Source organism: Bemisia tabaci, chromosome 2 (genome assembly GCF_918797505.1).
Source record: "Bemisia tabaci chromosome 2, PGI_BMITA_v3".
Lineage (NCBI taxonomy): Eukaryota > Metazoa > Arthropoda > Insecta > Hemiptera > Aleyrodidae > Bemisia > Bemisia tabaci.
The window spans coordinates 54,954,049-54,973,120 of NC_092794.1; the positions used below are offsets into that span (position 1 = coordinate 54,954,049).

The 19,072-nt window shown below is 36.3% G+C and overlaps 1 protein-coding gene across 2 annotated transcripts; it reads right to left on the reverse strand.

The window, feature by feature from the left end:
• Positions 1-209: 209 nt before the first annotated feature.
• LOC109035966 (DNA helicase MCM9) lies at positions 210-18,961 on the reverse strand. 2 transcript variants are annotated; one of them, XM_019049835.2, is made up of 13 exons: positions 18,676-18,961; positions 17,020-17,116; positions 15,466-15,647; positions 14,304-14,470; positions 13,301-13,435; positions 12,375-12,481; positions 9,734-9,950; positions 8,315-8,548; positions 7,441-7,587; positions 5,883-6,058; positions 4,866-5,093; positions 3,458-3,630; positions 210-2,919 (listed from the first exon to the last, which is right to left on the reverse strand). In XM_019049835.2, the coding sequence occupies exons 1-13, from the start codon at positions 18,710-18,712 to the stop codon at positions 2,258-2,260; spliced, it is 2,562 nt and encodes an 853-aa protein (XP_018905380.2). In that variant the 5' UTR covers positions 18,713-18,961; the 3' UTR covers positions 210-2,257. The 2 variants fall into 2 exon arrangements, with proteins under 2 accessions (XP_018905380.2, XP_072151955.1); XM_072295854.1 differs by lacking the exon at positions 18,676-18,961 and adding an exon at positions 18,514-18,650.
• Between the last annotated feature and the right edge of the window lie 111 nt (positions 18,962-19,072).

The window sequence follows — 19,072 nt, forward strand, 5'->3', positions numbered from 1 at the left end:
ACAGTCAAACCGCAAATTCCTCACAAATGCAACATCTCCATTCTTTTTCACTTCCTCGAATGATGTGGTTTTTCTGAATATAGTATTACGCAATAAAACCTGCCTTCAAGGAGTCTCTGGGCATTCTAAAACAAAAAAATTGGACACTGATTATCCAGATAGACAGGGGAATCATCTTTTCCAAGGATAAGAAAATTAACTCTGAGAAATGAGAAAAAATAACATTTTATTTAAGAAATAATTTTCAAGAAACAGAAAAAGAAATGATAGGTACAAATAAAAATTAAAAAGGGGAAAAAGCGGAAAAGCATAAAGCTTTCTTTGAGGAATTATGAATTGAGAGTAAAAATAGATAAAGAATAAAGGGAAACATATAATCACCTTGCATATAAGGCACTTGCGATTTTAGTAAGGTACATCAAATGGTCATCTTTTCAATGCAAGGAGAAATACAATGCAGGGTGTCCATCAAAGTTCCCTTTCCTTTCCCTAACTTTCCAGGTTTTTCCTGGCCCTTCCGTTTCTGTTTCCCAGATTCTCCTTGGCCCTTCTTCCTAAATTAAAAAAACGCAACAACAAACATGGTCCCGCCCAAAGTACCGATGCGGATTATGCAACAGTTACTACAGGGGCTCGAATTTCCAAGGAAAAATTCACTAAAGACTGGAAGAGAGCACTGCAAGGCTCAGTATCAAAGGGCTGTGAAGTTAGGCAAAAAATCACTATCTTGCCTGGGAGTTTGCATCTCACTCATAGTCAGTTTCTCATTCTCTCGCCATGACTTTTTGCTGATCAGTTTCATCTCCCTGACACTCCCGATTTTCACGGTCACTGAACGTGTATACTTCCTTTTTTCAAGAAAATTTACAACTGTCATTATATCCTGATAGACCTTGAAGGATTATCCTACAAAGTCTGTAAAGTTACTGTGAGTTAAGTCATACTTCTAACCTCACTTTCTTATGACTTTTCGTCTTGACACAATTTTTTTGAGATGCAGAGAACCATGGGGGGCAACTCCTTTTCTTTGAATTTTCCTACACTCAATAAATCCATAAAGTAGGTGGAACAAACTCCCCTAATGTCAATTCAAGTATGACCACTCCTTCCAACATCAATAAGCCTGCTCAACCTAAGGCTTTTTCAATAGTCTCAATGGCTAATAAAATCGCAGCAAAAACAGATATGCAGAACCGTTTACAAGAACAAAAATGGAGATTCAAATCCTGAAAAAGCTTCATCCAATCAGCAAGCCAGCTGACAGTATGACCGTAAGTTCAACAAGGCAGTAAGGCAGAAAAAGTACCAGACTCACTGATGGAGCTAAAAGAAGAAGGGTCTGCGGGTTTCCAACTGCCATACACTAATTGGAAGGATCCGAGCAGACTTTCAATGGGTATGACAAGAGGCAAGTCTAATCTTTTGTGATGGAGCCAGAGCGGAGATGAGCTTTTATGTACTACACCCCACCAACATGGCAACCTTCTGTGATGTGTAGGACGTAATTTTAGCAAACATGAAAGCTATTAGTGTGTATCAGGACTCCGACATAAAATTTTTAAACCGATATTCCTCATCTTTCAGAATTCTCAAATATTACTTTCCTTTTGTTTTAATACTGATAATGTTTAATTTCAAGCTAGTTTCAGCAGGTTTGACTCTTTTAGTCCCTTTTTCAAGGGTATCAACCAGTAAATTATGATAATAATTGATAACTAGATCGACAAGATCAATTGAATTTAATCAATTCATCAGGGTGACGTAGCTCCACTACCGACTACGTCACCACCTCTACTTGGGGCCATGTAAGCCTTTGCTCCGGGTCCTGTTTCCATCTTCTAAACCTCTCATATGTCTAATGTATTTCCCATCTTTTTGTAATGATCATTCTCCATCTTTTGACCTGCATGGGCGTGTTCACTTTGAGTCCAAGTGTAAAGTTCTCTCCTTTTTATATTCTTAATTTTCTAATCATTGTATTTTTTTTCCGTGTTTCCAAATTCCGTCTATCTCTTTCATTCTAGCTCTTCCATACCTTTAATCACTTTAAAATTAAAAGACTACTTCTAGTGCCGAAACCTTTCAAATTCATCCTAAAGACTTGACATGGTTTTTCACATCAATATTTGAACTTAGACGAATGGCTAGTGTGCCTAACTTTTGGAGATAAAAAATTTGATGCGGAATCTCCAAACTCTAAAGAAAAAGAACTGAATAAGACCATTTCAAAATTATGATTCCATGGGGTCCCTGTTCATCACCCTTTACCATTCTTTTTCTGCTCAGGAGGATTCCTACTTAAATCGTCCGAAAAAATATCATCATCTGAGCTTAACGAAAGATCAAATCTGGATCTCTTCTGACCTATATCTTCTCCTTCTATATCTCGAGGCGTACAACTTGTAGATTTTTCGAATTCTGATTCCATAAAATATTTTGATCCTTTATTACTTCCTGAGGTATCCTCAGGTAAACTTTCTTCATCTGAGCTTAGTTTGAGACTAAATCTGGACTTGTTTTCGCCATTGGTGCCCATTTTGTCTTGTAAAAGAGAGGACCTCTTGTCTGAACAAACTTCCTCATTTTTTGAACTGTCATCTATGGATATTTCTTCTTCACAGCTGAGTACAAGACCAAACCTTGATTTTTGAGGAGCCAAAGTATTTTCTTCCTCTATGGATGAGCAGCTTTCATCACCAGAATCCATTTTTGAGAGTTTTCTCTTCTTTGAGAGGGCCTTCTTACGGAGTTCATCCATTGAGGCAACTTCATTGTTTGTCTTCAAAGCGGCATTGCGGAAAAGAGAGCTTCTCTTATCAAACTCAAATGGGATGGGGTTATCATCAGCCTGATTGTGGAAAGACTCCATCTCTTCAGCAAGGATGTCATACAATTCAAGTTTTTGGAGGACCATGGTAGCTGAAATTAGAGTAAAAATGCAGTCATTTAGTAAATAAGTGTACAGTAAAGTTAGCGAAAAAAGTAAGTACGGGACAAGAATTACAGCTCACTTTGAGCGAGCTCTAACTTTCATTTTTCAATTCTGCTTCCTTATTGAAGATGAAAATTGAATATTCATCGAGTTAATCAACTTTGTTTTTTTTCTCTAGTTAACATTAATGTCTTGGCGATAGAACTAATGGTTTCAAAGCCATCCTAATTTTGAAAAGGACTGTGTGAATAAAAAGTCAGGTTGAACCAGTTTGTGAACTGCTATGTCCTGCAGGCTTTTAAAAACTTCCCTTATCCCCAAGAATCAAGAACATACTGAAAATCTGCTACTTTGCTCAGCTTTTCGGTCGAAGAGCAGTTTTTTTCTCCCGAACTTGCTGGAAATTAACTCTACAAGCAAGCTCCTGAAAAGCACAAGTTTTATTTGTCTAAAAGCAAATTTCATTGGTCATTGACTCGGTGATATTATTTTACCAGATCATAAGCCTGCAAGAAAGGTACAAACCTTGATTCTTATACTCTTCGTCAGGATCGGGAGGAAACATTGTTTGCAGAGCATTGATTTCGCATATGAGAGCACTTCCTTGCATCGATGCCTCAATCAGGCAGACTGCTACGACAGCATCTTGAACTAAAACCTTCTCTCGAAACATGAGCTTAGCATGAGCTTGTGATAGTCTAGGAGACAGCGAAAAAATCCATCAGTTCCCAATGAAAAATTAATTTAAGAATTATGAGAAATGTTTTCTAATCAAAATTTCACCTATAACACAATTTGTGCGACAAAAATGATTGAAAGCAACTCCTAACCAAGATACTAATGTTTTTCAATGCACAAAATCAAACTTCTTTCTCATTAAAAGTAATAATGAAAAAAAAAGATCTACTTTAGTTGAGTTGCACACAATGTCACCAAACAGTCTCTGGGGTATGAATATACGGCAGCCTAAATTTGGGGGCTTTGGCTCAGCTATTGCATGTTGTTAATATTATGAAAAACACTATATCGACGGTGAAACTACCAAACCACGTATCTCGGTTTGCGACGTCGCAGACTTCCTGTCATACTTTATTTTTTAAATGAAAAACTACTTAACGTCCAGTCTGGAAAATTTCTGTGATTTTTCCTCTTCGTGCGGAGAAAATTCTGTGAAAATTTCAAGGAATGATATTGATTTGGTCTACTTCAAAAAAATTAAATGCGAGCGTAGATTTTCAAACACCGCAAACGAGATACGTGGTTTGGTAGTTTCACCGTCGATATGGGGAAGGAGCACAGACTGATTATGAAATCTGCCAAAACCGTTGTAGTGCACGGATTGATTCATATATACGAGGGGAAATCCTTTACCATGACCAGCACTAGTTAAAAACGTTGATATCTTTGTAGGGATGGTCGAATATTTAGATATTTGAATATTCGATATTCGAATCATCGGCACCGAGATAATCGCATCACATTCGAATATGCGCTTCCGAAGTATTCAAAATCGCAAATTCAAATAATTCGAATATTCGAATAATCGCATTCGAATGTTCGCAATCGCAATATTCAAATTCTCAAATATTCGCAATAATCGCATTCGAAAAGTTTCGAATATTCGCATTCGAATTCGATATTCGTCCATCCCTATTGCACAAATCGTTTTTTTATATCCAAGTGATTTGAGTCATACCATGTCTAGTGGTCCACTGAAGCAACTACTTACTTGTGAATAACTTGAAATAAAAATAATCTCCTACCTTGTTCCACTCAAAAAATACTAGGAAAGTTGTGGTTGAATTTTTTTTTGAATATTTACTCACTTTTACAAACCAAATTACAGTTTTAAACATGCACTGGGCAGGACACATTTCTATGCGCTAACCCAAGGAAAGAAACAAAAATGAATGATCATAGCAGCCAATGTTACCTGATTAAGCTTTCGAGTAGTCTAACAGTTGTCCTTGCTTTGTTGCGAACATCAGCTTTGCGCTGCATTTGGTAGTAGCGACTTAATATAGCATTGGCGTCAGCTGAGAGTTCCGGTTCTAGTCGCTTGATGAGACTAAAGTAAGACTGAAGTTTCTCCAACTCCCACAGGGAGGTGTCTTTTCCTGTGCCAGGACGCTTCCCTTCAAGAATAAACATAGCAACAATGCTGAAATAAAAAGTGAAACAGGAGTTACATAAATTATTCATCAACCATTAGGAAATCAAATGTTTAATATCATCAAATATGGATCATCTTAAAAATCAGAGAAAAAAAGAAAAGTTTTAAAGAGAGCAAAATTAAATTACTTTAGTAAATTAATAAATAGATGGTAAAATGATGCTAAAATGAAAAAAAAAAAAAAAATTCCAGTCTGTCCACAAGTGTTGCAACAGGTGCAGTCATATTGTTAATAAGGGTTACCAAACTCAACAACTTGTGACCAGTTAATTTGTTAGGTTTCGGGTCCATAGTCAGGTTAAGGCCTTTCCAGATTCTGTTTGAAATACAAAATCTGTAGTGTTTAAATTATTGACTCATAATATGATTTTGCGAATTTATTTTATTAATAATCAATTTCACATGGATATTATCCCACATCCTCTTTTTGTCTTGGTTATTTAACTTTCAATTTGTATTACTCCAGGGGCAACCAAGATATGTGGGCCAATTGCAATTGCGAGCGCTGTTTGTGAACTCGGGAAAGTCGGTGAAGATTAAAGGAAGTCCAAGGTTTGCCATCTCTTTAATGGAAGCCTTGCGCAGGTTCTAGCAATGTTCCCCGATTGTCACTCAAAAATTTGTGATTCTTGACAGCGCAAATATTTGAAAATATCAGTTAGAGGTGCAAGTCGGTTGAGTCAATTATTCCCGATTTCAGTTTATTCGCACAGCCCTACTGGTTTTCTTTAATTTATTCCTCTAATTTTTTTTTTTTTTATTGAAAAGAAGACTTACTCATCCCATGCTCGGTCATGAGCATCTTTCAGAACTAAAACTAAATCGAAGCGACTAAGAAGTGGACTTGCAAGAGCAGTATTGACAGAAATGTTCACATTTGGATCGTAATCACCTTTGGGATTAGTGGCAGCTAAGATGGAGCACCTCGTACTGAGCTTGCAAACTAAGCCAGCCTAGAATCATAGATAAAATCATTATTTATCAAAAACATTATCTGAGACTTGAAACTGTCTTAATAATAACAAGGCATATTAAACTTATACTTGTAATAGTAGTGTTTTTGCCTTCGAAAAATTTGGTTATAGAAACTACATTGATACAGCTTGAATTGATCTGTTTATTTCAGCACCACTCAGGAATTTTGACATTATCTTAGCATCATGAAAAGCACTTTATGCAAAATTGTGTGCTATAATGCCATGCTAAGGAAAAAGGCCATATAAGCCTCTGGACGTTGTCAAATTACCTTAGATAAAATACGAAGTTTGAGAGAAAGTTACGAATATTTCCCTTCCAATTTTTCTGAGTATATATTGTATTGTGAGCTAAAGTTCATGAAAAATTCAGAGAAAAATATGTATAGATCATTTTTCTAAAAAATGAATATTTTGTTGAAAGACATTTAACAACATTTAAAAATTCATGTAGCGTTTTTCTTTAGCGTAGCAGTATAAGTTAGTATTTCTAAAAACATGAAGGGGAAATTTGTAATTTGCAGGCTGACTTTGGTACATTGAGCCAGTTACATTCGCAGTTTTTCAACCTAACGTAGCGCACTCTATCAGGACTTGTTAGTTTTAAATTTTATGTCGTGACTGTCACCTGCTGCTCTCAAGTGGACGGAATGTCAATTAATGTTCACTCGTTTTTTCGGGAGGACTCCGAGGAATAACCTTGTCTTCTACCAACCAAGGATTGGTAACACTGTTTTTTAGCTTAGGTTTTTTTAGAATTGAGATTTTTAATTTTTTCTTTTTTGACGGTTGATAATGACTGAGAGACCGGTCGAAACTTCCCATTTTTTGTAAATTATTGTGTTTTTTAGCCACCTTTTCCTGTCCTATTTTATATCTATCTATCTATCTATCTATCTATCTATCATATCTATACGCAGAATCTAGATTTTCAAACATCTCGTTCTCCTCTTGCATTTTGGCCCTTCCCCTGGATCCAATCGCAGCTCTGTCCCACCCTAAGGAGAGACTTGGATTGATCAAACCAAATGTTCCACGGTTTTAAACTGTGCTATGCAGTAGAAAACAAGTTTCAGAGAGTTTTAGAGAGACTCAATGTAAAATAAATAAAAATAAAAAAATAATAAATAATAAAACGGGTTCAAAATAAATTGATAAATAGGTGAAGAAAAAAAAATGAAATAAGGACAGATTTAAATGGGGAAATATGAAACAAGTAAAGGAAGGAACAAATAAATGATGTTTTCAGACTATTTTTTTAGATTTTCCCAGATTATGTAGCAGCTTACAAACATTTTCCAAAACCATTCTCACATTATCTGCAGCCTTTTGTTTGGTTTAAAATTAAAACACACACTTACTTTGGCGACACTTAGAGTTTGTTGCTCCATTGCTTCATGAATGCTTGTCTTATCTTGCTGTCGTATTGAGTTAAACTCATCAATGCAACAAATACCACCGTCAGATAAAACGAGAGCACCAGCCTCTAGTTGCCATTCACCATTTTCCTGTGAGGGCAATCACCAACCATGCAGAAGTGAATGAAAAAAATTAACCAAACACTTTCAACAATTTTTGTCAGCAGGGATCAATTTTGCTGATTTGCCTGAACATCAAAAGATTGTACAACAAATTCTTCCCAAAATTCCTCTCTGCTATGTTTGGACTAGGCCAAAAATGAACTGCACAAGTGCGTTTTGTACAATCTGTTCACGGGTTCTACCTTACAAGTGGTAGAGCCTTGTCACTATGGACCCAAAGTTCAATCTGCAGGCATGCTAAACTTGCTTACTAGCTCAGAAGTGCAACTTCAAAACTGTGCAAGTTTGTTTCGTAATTAAGACCTGAGATTTCTTCATTCATTGCCTACTCTTAGTTCTTTTGATGTTATCAGTGCTTTTGAAGTCCTTTGAGACAATCCTGAAAATTAATTTTCTATGGATGAATCCTTCTCATTTTTCATTCTTTCTGATTCTCCTTTTTTATTTTAAAAATATATTAAATTAAAATGTAATCAATCTGCTAGATTGAGGTAGATTGTCCCTGTTTAGAATTCATTTACTTTCCTGTAAACAAGAATTTAGTGTAGTTAAAAATAGATTTTCTATTAGAGGACTGCTTTAGAGATGAAAGTCAGAGTTTTCTAGAACTAAGTCGCCTTAAAAGAAAGTAAGAGGATCTCATGTCCATTCCTTCAATTAAATTTGGAAAGTTAATCATCAATTCAAATCATACCCGCACAGCAGCGACTGTAAGCCCAGCAGTGGTAGAACCCACACCAGTGGTGAAAACGGATCGCGGACAAACTTTGGATGCAAAACGAAGGATGTCTGATTTTCCCGTTCCAGGATCACCGACTAACAAGAGGTGTGATTCTGCTCGAATTTTGCATCCGCTCATTTCTTTCTTCTGAACACCTCCAGCAAGAACAACAGCCACCGCCAGCTTCACAAGATATAGTCCATAGATCTGCTCAAATCACACAAAAAACTGACAATCTAAAAATAAATGAATATAAACTTCTCAAGGGCACCATACAAAGCGCGGAATCTTCTTATGAGCCCAAATCTAAAACTAAGAGAAAAGTTTGTTGCGTCCAATTCATAAAAAAAACCTATGCATATCACCATGTATAACTGCTGAGAATGTTCACAAAGATGAAAAATAAAGCACAACAGGATGTATTGCATCTTTCACATCTCAATTTTTTGCACTGAGGTGTATTAATTGAAAATTTCCAATATTGACTCCGGCAGCAAGATAATTAAATTCGTAGTTTACAATACAAATAATCTTATTATAATTCTAACTAAGAATGTCTTGTTTATGTACATAGACTGTTTAAAAAAAACCCAGACTGGCGCTCTGATGAAAAAAAAGACCTATCAAACTGGAATTGGATTCATTTGAAAGAAGATGCAAAAAGCCATAAATTGAAACTAGAATCCATCAATTTAAACAAAGATTGACCAAGCTATAGTCGGAAAATGAGGTGTAAGTTATTTTCTGTTTTTTTTTTTTTTGATTAATTATAAAAATTAGCTCTCACCAAAATGAGCTAATATACTTTTTTGGTATTTTTCTAATTCAGGCTCTGATATATAAAAAATCAGAACTTCAAAAAGTCATTCGACAACAGAGTTTCTGAGTATGTAGTCTGAGTAGTATAAGAGGAACTGTGATTCTTTTGGCTTACATGTGTGGTGTGATCATTGTTGAAAAAATTTCTAGAATTTATAAATTTTAAATTTCCTGAAGTGACAGTTGAACTTCTAACTTCTGTTGATGATCAAAATTATTGAGAAAAAATTAAAAAAAGTGTAAATTAATTACTTTCCACTTTTTAACAATACAGGTAAGATGCAGAGGCTGCGAACAAGGTTTGACTGAAAATTGTTTTCAAGTACTTTAACTTGATACTTTAGAGTAGTGTTTGTCAACTGCTGGCAACACTATTTTGAAAAAGATGGTTAACTTTGTCGCGATTCAAGCATTTTGGCAGTTTCCTGCAAAACGGACAGTTCTCTCTAGAAAAAACCTGGGAGATTTCGTTTTCTTTTTCAAACTCTTGTGCTTGAATACAAATTTTCTCCACTCTGAAATCGCAAAATTAAAAAGATGCATTTTTGAATCATCCTTGAGGATATTTATTACCTGAGGAGCAATGGAGGCTAAGATTAGATTCCTCGCTGCCAGTCTGTGGAGGGCATTCTTCTTCCAAAATTCAACAAATTCTGCTTTGACCTCATTGCTCAAAAGAACTGATGACCTTTGATCATTACACACACTTATATGGTTGACCTGAAGTGCCAATTCACAGTCTATTCGAGCACCCTGAGAAAATGGTCGCCATCGTCTTCTGACTGTTCCACTGGTATGGAAAACAAGTAAATGATTGAAGTATTCACTTTACAATGAATTTAGCCTGACCTCTAAAATATCATGACATGTGACTTTTCTTTTTTCTTTTTTTTTTTTTTTTTAATATATGTTGTTTTAGACTTTATAGCCGGGGGATGCTGCAGCCTTGGAAGGGATCTGAAAAATGGAAAGTAATTTTAGTTATAGCTGAGATGATAGGGTAGAAGTATCATAGTAGGTCTAAGGGTTTATGTTAGCATTCTGTAAGAGATAATGGGATAGGAATGAGGTTATATGAGATGATGTAGGTTGTCTCGTATTGGGGTTATTTGATGGTTTGTTGAAGGCCTGGTTATGTTCACATTCACAGAGGCTCAACTGGAACGGCTTGTATTGCTAACCTAGGACAGAGCCGTGGAAAACATATATCCAGATTCTTGGAAATATTAGGAGAGAGAAGATGGGAATAGAAATGAGAAAGGGACAGATTGTCTTTACAGTTGGATTTTGTTGTGTGAGAGAAAGATTGCTATTTTTGTGTAGACTATGGGTTCAGGGTTTTGTAATATTTTAATGAGGGTTGTGGGGAATTTAATTTGATTGGAGAGTTGGTATTTGAGATTAGTTTTATTATTGCGACATTCTAGGAGCATATGTTCAATGGTTCAAAATTGGTTACATTCACATAGGCTGGTTGGAGCTGTTTTAATTTTGAAATTATGGGCCGGGAAACTGCCATGGCCGATTCAAATTTTTTTAATTTTATTTATGGTTGATTTGCTCCAATTTAGATTTTGAAACCAGAGTTTTGTTTTGTTTTAATTTGTTTTAATCTCGCTTGTGTGTGCAAGAAAGACGGTAAATAGCCAGGCAGCATGTTTAAGTGTGCGAGAGAGACGGAAAATCGCCTGACGGGACTTGGGTCCTTTTTCCGTCACAGGAGAATAGCGTTCCCCCGCGACTCTCTGAGAGCGGTTACACCCTCGGTTGCCATTTAAGTACATCCCACTAGCCTTGCGAGTCGCTTCCGTGTGCGAGAGAGACAGAAAATCGCCTGGCGGGTACAGCGTAAGTGTGCGAGAGCGACAGAAAATCGCCTGGCGGGGACAGCGTAAGTGTGCGAGAGAGACAGAAAATCGCCAGGCGGACACCAAAGTGTGCGAGAGAGATAGAAAAAAGCCAGGGAGCCCGCTGAAGTGTGCGAGAGAGACAGAAAATCGCCATGCGGGACGCCAAAGTGTGCAAGAGAGACAGAAGATCGTCTGGCGGGAAAAGTCAGTGTGCGAGAGAGACAGAAAATCACCAGGCGGGACGCCGAAGTGTGCGAGAGATAGAAAACAGCAGGGGAGCCCGCTCAAGAGTGCAAGAGAGACAGAAAATCGCCATGCGGGACGCCGAAGTTTGTGAGAGAGATAGAAAACAGCCAGGGAGCTCGCTTAAGTGAGCGAGAGAGACAGAAAATCGCCATGCAGGACGCCGAAGTGTGCGAGAGAGATAGAAAAACAGCCAGGGAGCCCACTTAAAAATGTGACTTAAGATTGGAAAATTATGTGAAGCATGGCAAGTATTTCCTCTCAAATGATAGTCATCAAAGCTGGTTTCATGAAGCTTTTTGGCACAAGAAAAATGTATCAGATATCTTAGTGGACCGCTAGAGTTTTTACACAGGTTGCAAATTTGACCATTATAATATATGTTTTGTCATCAAAGTTTCTTGTAGAGCACATCTTAGGCAATGAAAATTATTGAAAGTGACTTCTAACCAGTATATAGACGTTTTCTGATGCACAGGTACAAACTTGAAAAAACCATAATCTACTTGGCTTAAATCACCCACTAAACGTTACTGCAACAGCTTCTGCGGACTAAAAATATAGCATTTTTCATCTTGGCGCTTCAACAGCTAACATAATGTTTTCACTATAAACAACATAGGTCAGAGGAGGAATATTGCTTGATTAAGTAGCCTGCTAAAACCATTGTGATGCGAGATTTGATTTACATAGACTCGGGTTTTTCTTGTGGGCGAGAAATTCAATTTTTTTGTAACCCGGGCTAAGTAAGAACGAGAATATCTAGCTAGGGTATTGATTTCAGTGATTTTTGTTCATAAATTATATTCTACTTGAAATTTTGATGAGAAAACATACATCATACTGTTTCAATTCGCACCTTGTCTAGTAGTTCATTACCCAGAAAATAAATCTGAGCCTTATTTGTTGGGAAAAAACTGAGATACCATTACCATTATGTATGGTGCAATATTTTAAAATACTGATGTCAGATTCATTACTCTCTCTTTTCCCTTAATGTTGAAAAATAGAAAAACCAAAAATCAGTCATTAATGAACTTTGCCTTTCACATTTCTGATTAATAAGAAGCCTTCTCCCTACGAAAGAGGGAAACTACTAAATCTGAGAAAAACGAACTTACCAAACAACAATGTCATCCCCTGGCTTGCAAGTATCAACAAGATCATCTTCCAGGGTGGCCCACATTGACCGCGGCATAACTCCCATTCCCAGTTTCCCAACTTGTTCCTAAAAATTGTGCATCACAGATAAACTATTAATTTCAAAGATACCTGAGCGTTGGAGAGTTAAAATTCCTTCATTCCCTAAGTTATTTTTAAGTAGCAGGAGATCAGCTTTTTTTAAAAACAGAGGGTGACTACGAGTGTACTATTGTTGCACCACATAAATACGTCAGCTTTCATGCTGACCTTAAAAATGAAAATTTTAGCTACTGCAAGTATTTTAGAGCATTGTTTTTGCAAATTTTCTAGTATAACTGCAAAAAATGCAATTTTTGACTGACATACAATTCTTACTTTTCGTCTACTTTCCTGAAATCATGACTCTTTGTCCTTACTAGCAGATACTTGGCTGTACTGTAGATACCAGAGGTAAAATCTATTCCTGCAAGCTTATTATTGAGGCTTCGCCTTGGACATTCAGACGAAATAAGACTATTTAAGCTTGCATGAGGCAGTGTCATTGACTATTTAAAGTATAAGAAAAGGGGTATTCCTCAGCCGGACGACAAGTGGGTTAAGATTGATTGCGTCAACTAAAAAGTCTTAGAGATAGAGAGACAGCAAGAAGGGTTTTTTTTTTTTTAAAAAGGGGAGGCCAATTTGAAAAATGGGAAGGCTAGGGACATTCTTTATTGCAAGGAACTAAAAAAAAGCTGTCTGGCAACAAAAGAAGTGCCTATAACTTTGTCTACTTGACTGAACCATAAAGAAATCACATTATTCAACTACCAAGAACACAACTCCATTTCAGCATAGTTTTCAACAAAGGTATAAAATCTACACGGGATTGGCTTGCAGAATCATTTTTCCATAAACTTCTTACCTGCATTTTGATCTCCTGATAATCTTTGTAATTAACGCACTCAATTGTTTTGACAGGAGTAAAATTTGTTGAAGGACAATCCTCATTTTCACATTTGGTTGGTCCAGATAATATGTACATCTTTTCGTAAGCAGCCTGAAAATTGAGAAAAAATTAACTCCAGGACATTCAAGAGACTCTTAAATAGCTAACGGCTGAATTTGAGAGGAAACGGTTAAATTACAAGCAACTTCCTGCAGCATAGCTGCCATTAATAACATAAAGAGGTGCTCTTGATTTTCACAAAATTAGTTTGATTTTTCACTTGAAATGACTTCTTTGGTTCCAAAAATGGACAAAAAGTTAGGGAAGAGACAAAATTGAAGGGAATTTTGGGCGGAAATATAAAACCAGGTGTGAAAAGTATACCCAAACATGCACCCTAAGCGAGTGAAAATATAGGAGGTTTCTGAACTTGCCGAAAGAGGAAAGACCCTTGAAGTGTGAAAAGGGGGAATTTTGTTTTTTATGATTCCTCATTTTTTCAAAGAAAGATAATTTACATATCTAGGTAACACAGTCAAATAAAAGGAATTACAACAAAATTACAGATTAAAATTAAACTAAGCAACATAAAAACAAGGAAGTTACTGCAGAATACAAAGAAGAAGATGCAATTAAGATGTCACTGATCATGTCAAACGTTTTTGTTAGGACAACGTTTTTAAGGTAACGATAAAGTTAAAAATTCCTCTCATCTTTTCCGACTCTGCCTCGATCTCCCAACTAAAAAATGTTGGAGCCAGTCCTCTTCAGATTTCCTAATTTTTTTTGTTTTGACAATACCTCAGAGTCTTTTTCTAAGTATGAATTTGGCAAGAGCGGTCACTCTGCTAAGTAACACAAGTAATCATTATCACAGTGAAGTGAGGGTGGTCCTCTTGATTTGTTGGTCCATTGCAAAAAAATCAAGGTAAACAAATTTACTACATTCATGTTATTTCTGTCACATAGAAATGCTCACCTTAACAGTGAATCTCTTTTTGCACTTCAGGCAAATGTAGTCACGCTGATACTCCAGCATTTTGGCTGCCGCTGTGCGCACAACTGTGCCAGTGACACAGAGGAAATTATTAATATCCTCATTGAGAGGAAATTTGACTCTATGCAGTTCAGGACAAACTGGTAATGCTGAAAATGAAAATAGCAAAGTTACAACTTCATTGAGCAATGGTATTCAACAATGATGTGTGGTGATACCTAGGGAGCAAAATAATGGAGCATTTGATGATAAAAGATTTCATGTAGGTACCGCATTAAATTTTTATGTTTCAAACTCTTTTTTCATAGTTACCATTCTTGCCCTGCATTCCCCATAGTATATCTCCATTGACCTCACGAGTCTGCAGTCTACAATGTACCACAAGATAAGATGCAAATTGAAGGATTCTGACACTTGTTCCCTAACCGAAATTTAAAATAGAACACAATTCGTGCGACAGAAATTGCTAAAACTAATTTCTAACTAAGATATTAACGTCTTTAGTTTACATTGGTTATGAGAATTTTGAATTTCCTGCTCACAAGAAAAACAATAGTCTACTTGAATCAAATTGCACACTACAATGGTTTTAGCAGGCGTCTAAATCTAGCATAGTTCCTTTCCAACCCTGTGTTGTTCAAAGTGTTGACAACATGCAGCAACTGAGCCGGAGCACCGAGATTGAGGTTGCTGTATTTTCATACCGCAGAAACTGTCATGGTAACGTTTATTGCACGATTTGACTTATGTAGCCTTTCATTTTTTCATGAGTGGGGAGTATGAATTAATAAAAAAAAACCCGTTGGACATCTTAGTTTAGATCAGATTTAGTTTCAGTAATTTTCGTTGCGCAAATCATGTTCTTTGACAAGAAAATTTGATTAGGAAATATTATCAGGAAGCTTAAATTCGTTTCTTGTTCAGTGGTTTATTTCTAAACTGCTGCTGTGAGCCTTTAAAATCAGAGGTGTTAGCAGTTGCATCTGCTTCTCAAAATTTCGAGTGTATTCTCAAAACTGTGTCTTTTGATTGATAAACTTTTAAATGCTACCAAAACATCACCATTTGGAATTTTTGGGTACCGACTCATTGGCTTAACTTAAAATCTAAGGAATTATCTTAGTTATCTTGAGTTGAAAAATACCTGTCATTCGGGCATGAATTTTATCCTTGACCAATAGAGTCTTCTTTGTTTCATCATCAGAGGTGTCTCGAATCATATATTGAACTTTGACAAGTGCTTTATCACACAAGCCAAGGACTAGAACTGAATTAGACAAGACAGCATCTCCAAGTTCCGTACTCATTTCAAATAGATTCAGAAAACTATCAAAAAAGTAAAAACAGGCTTAACATTTTTCTACATTTTTATTTTTGTGTGAAAACCTTAAAGAACTTTAAACTTTTCAAAATGAATTTTTTTACTAGATTACCATCAAAACGATCCTATGAGGAAAAAAGGAACACATTGCTCCTCTGGTCAGGATACCTCATGAGAGTTTTAAAAACAATTTTAGGAAACTTAGGTAGTTTGTAGTGGTTGGAAGTTGTTTCATACGTTTTTTTCTTCTCTTTTTTTATTCATTGATTTAATTTATTATTTTGATTGCCTTTGTAACCTCTATGTTAAATCTTCCATCAAAGTCAGGCAAGATACCTTGATGAGGCAGACAGGTGTCATTGTATCATTTGTATAATCCATTTCAATAAGTACATGAAATAAAATAATTGAAGGATGGGATGGACTCATAGAGCTAAATATTTGATCAACTTGATGGTCTTGTAAACCTTGGTACCTCAGATTTATTAAGAAACATGGCAGGAACTGCAGCATCTAATTGATGTGAAAACATTCTACCCTTAAAGGTGATGATAATATGACTAAGTAAAAGGCTGGCTCAATGAGACAATAGATGGCCAACCCCCATTGCGTGTAGCACAAACAAATTCAAGGAACCAGCAATACTGCCTAACTTGAAGGGTACAAAGCATGCAAACCAGGGGTGCAGAAAGTACTTCAGAGAAAAAATCAGTCGCAATCTCAGTCATAAAATTTTCTCACTTTGCAAAAAGGTCAAAAGCGTATGTTGCGCCAAAACATTTCAATTATGATGACGCTTTAATGATTTCTTTCAGTTTTCAAAGTAGAAACATTTTGATCAAAAAATTTCTTCATGTTCTCAAGAGTTTTCATCATAACATGCTAAAGCAAGGGGCTTGCATGCTTGAGCATTTTCTGCAACTCTGATGCATACAAGTTATGGGAAGTATTTAAGTGCTACAAGTATATCAGGTTGCAACACTCATTATGAAGGCCCAATTTTGACTTCCAAGCTGTCCTACCATTTCTCTCTTACTAAGTTGAGCCTTGTGCTCGATCTACATTTTATTATGGGTGTAAATATGTCCACCCTACTTTAATCATCTACTTTCGTCTGCTTAGAGCTTGTTCATCGAATGTTGAGACATAAAAGACAAACCTTGTTTATTAACACTTATCAACAGTGTCATCTCAAAGCATGTATAAACTTTTTGATTGGTGCTAATTTTGGGCTAATGAGAGATTGAATTTTGTCTCAACATACAATAGACAAACTGTAGGTCCATAGAATAATATTTTCAAAATTGCCTGAAATTATTAAGAATTATTAAGAATGATATGATTGGAATGATAAGAATGATATGGTTTTAAGTATACTTGATGGTGAGGGAGTAATGCTGCGTATCATCTTGTGTCTTCATGATGTCCAACAGTTCTCCAAAGTGGTTGCTGAAAGAATACTCCTCAAATAATTCTGGAAAAAAAAATCAAAATAGACCGCTTGCAACATCTCTTCATTAAAACAGGCTAAAAGTAAATATTTATTGTTGAAGACAGGAAAAAATCTACATGCAAATCTCAACTTTAAATATTCTCATTACTTTTTTGAAGCATCCTGGTAAAACTGATGGTAAAAATTACGGTAGAAGATTTTACTTTCAGCTACTTGATCTTAATCCTATGGTTTAAGCCACAAAAGGCGCATCTTGCCACGTTACACGATTCTTGTCAAATTTAAGTATAAAAAAGGAAAGGCTGTTGAACTTATATCTTGGAATTTTTTGTATTGTTCTGTTTAGACTGTTCTATTAGAGTCCACGCTAAATAAGTTTAAGTACGCGATTTGCAACTGGGACAGCAGATTGGGAGTCTTGATTCTTCCATTTACTTACTTTTCCATCCTAAAATGGTGTCAAGACAATATACTACTACAATCTGAAAGAGTGTAAACTTGTTTCGCGTGGATGCAAAAATTTTTTAACACTCATTGAGTTTTCATGAAAAATGTAATATCAGCAGAAATTTAGAAACCTGGCAACATATGCAATATATCTATTGCCACTGAATTGCTGCTGACTTTCATAAATTAAATGTTCCAGATTTTAAGGCTAGTCAGTATAATTCATCAAGCATTGGTTCAACCATCATCTAACCATTAGACAGATCGCTTTGGCCGCGATTGATGAACACATGTACTTCAAGAGAATCTCCTGATTCTAGACGAATGAAGTATTACTTGTGATAAATTCAAATAAACTTTGGGGCAATGGATTACATCCTTTGCAGAACAATATGATGATGTGGTACGTAGGTAGGTACCCATGTGACAGTCGGTTCAGCTACTGGAAGATCATTACATCGTCACCTTCCAGGCAAAGTATCACAAGCGCCATGCGACGTTTAAAAATTTCCGCCGCCATTTTATTTCTTTACTGAGAAATTGTTGATTGAATCTGTTTGGAGATTTCACTAAATTTTATCGGCAGCACAAAGAAAATTCAGTGAAATTTTCGGACAGCTTCGTTGAACAATTTTTCTGTAAAAAAATGTAATGGCGGCGGAAATTTTTAAACGTCGCATGGCGCTTGTGATACTTTGCCTGGAAGGTGACGACATCCTGAGGCCCTGTCCACACGAGCGCAGTTCGCGGAACTTATTCCTTGAACTGCTCAGTTCCCGGAACTTGTTCCTTAAAAGGAGGGCTGCTGTCCACACGAGTTCGCCCAAACTGGAACCGGAACTTCAATAAAACTATACAATTATTGCAAAATAATAGATTATTACGGCCGCCAAAGTAACAAAAATAAATGTCAAGACATGTAAAGGACGTAAAAAACAAAAACAAGCAAATTCACACCAAAAGAAACATACGTAGAAGCTCGGAGTACGGGGGAAGTTCCGGGTTTAGGAGGAATAAGTTTTCAGCTCAGCTAAAACTTGTTCCGGGAACAAGTTCCTCGAAATAAGTTCCGCGAACCGCGCTCGTGTGGACAAGGCCTGAGACAGAAGTGCAGAAGTCATGCTCAAACTTACTGGTGATGTTGTCTCTAAAGGTTTTCGACAATTCCATGGCAATCGGATTCGGATTGAACGATTGAACTATAGAGATACAGTCACAAGGCAGTTCATTAGAAGCGCTATGAGCTAACAATCACAACCATAGAATAAAATTTCCACTACGGTTGTCCAAAGAAAGCATGTAAAAAGAAAAGCGGAGACAATAAGTCACAAAAAGACAAAAAGTAAGAGGAGGAGATCAGGAGAGGAGAGGTTAGAACGTTAGAACACTTAAAACGCCGAGCGCGCCAAATTGACTTTTCTCTGTTGTCTGGTGTAGCAAAAAAATTATTTAAATTACATATTATCAAATACATTAATTTTGCTTAAACTGTACTAAGTGGCAAATTTTACTCACCATTAATCAATCGGG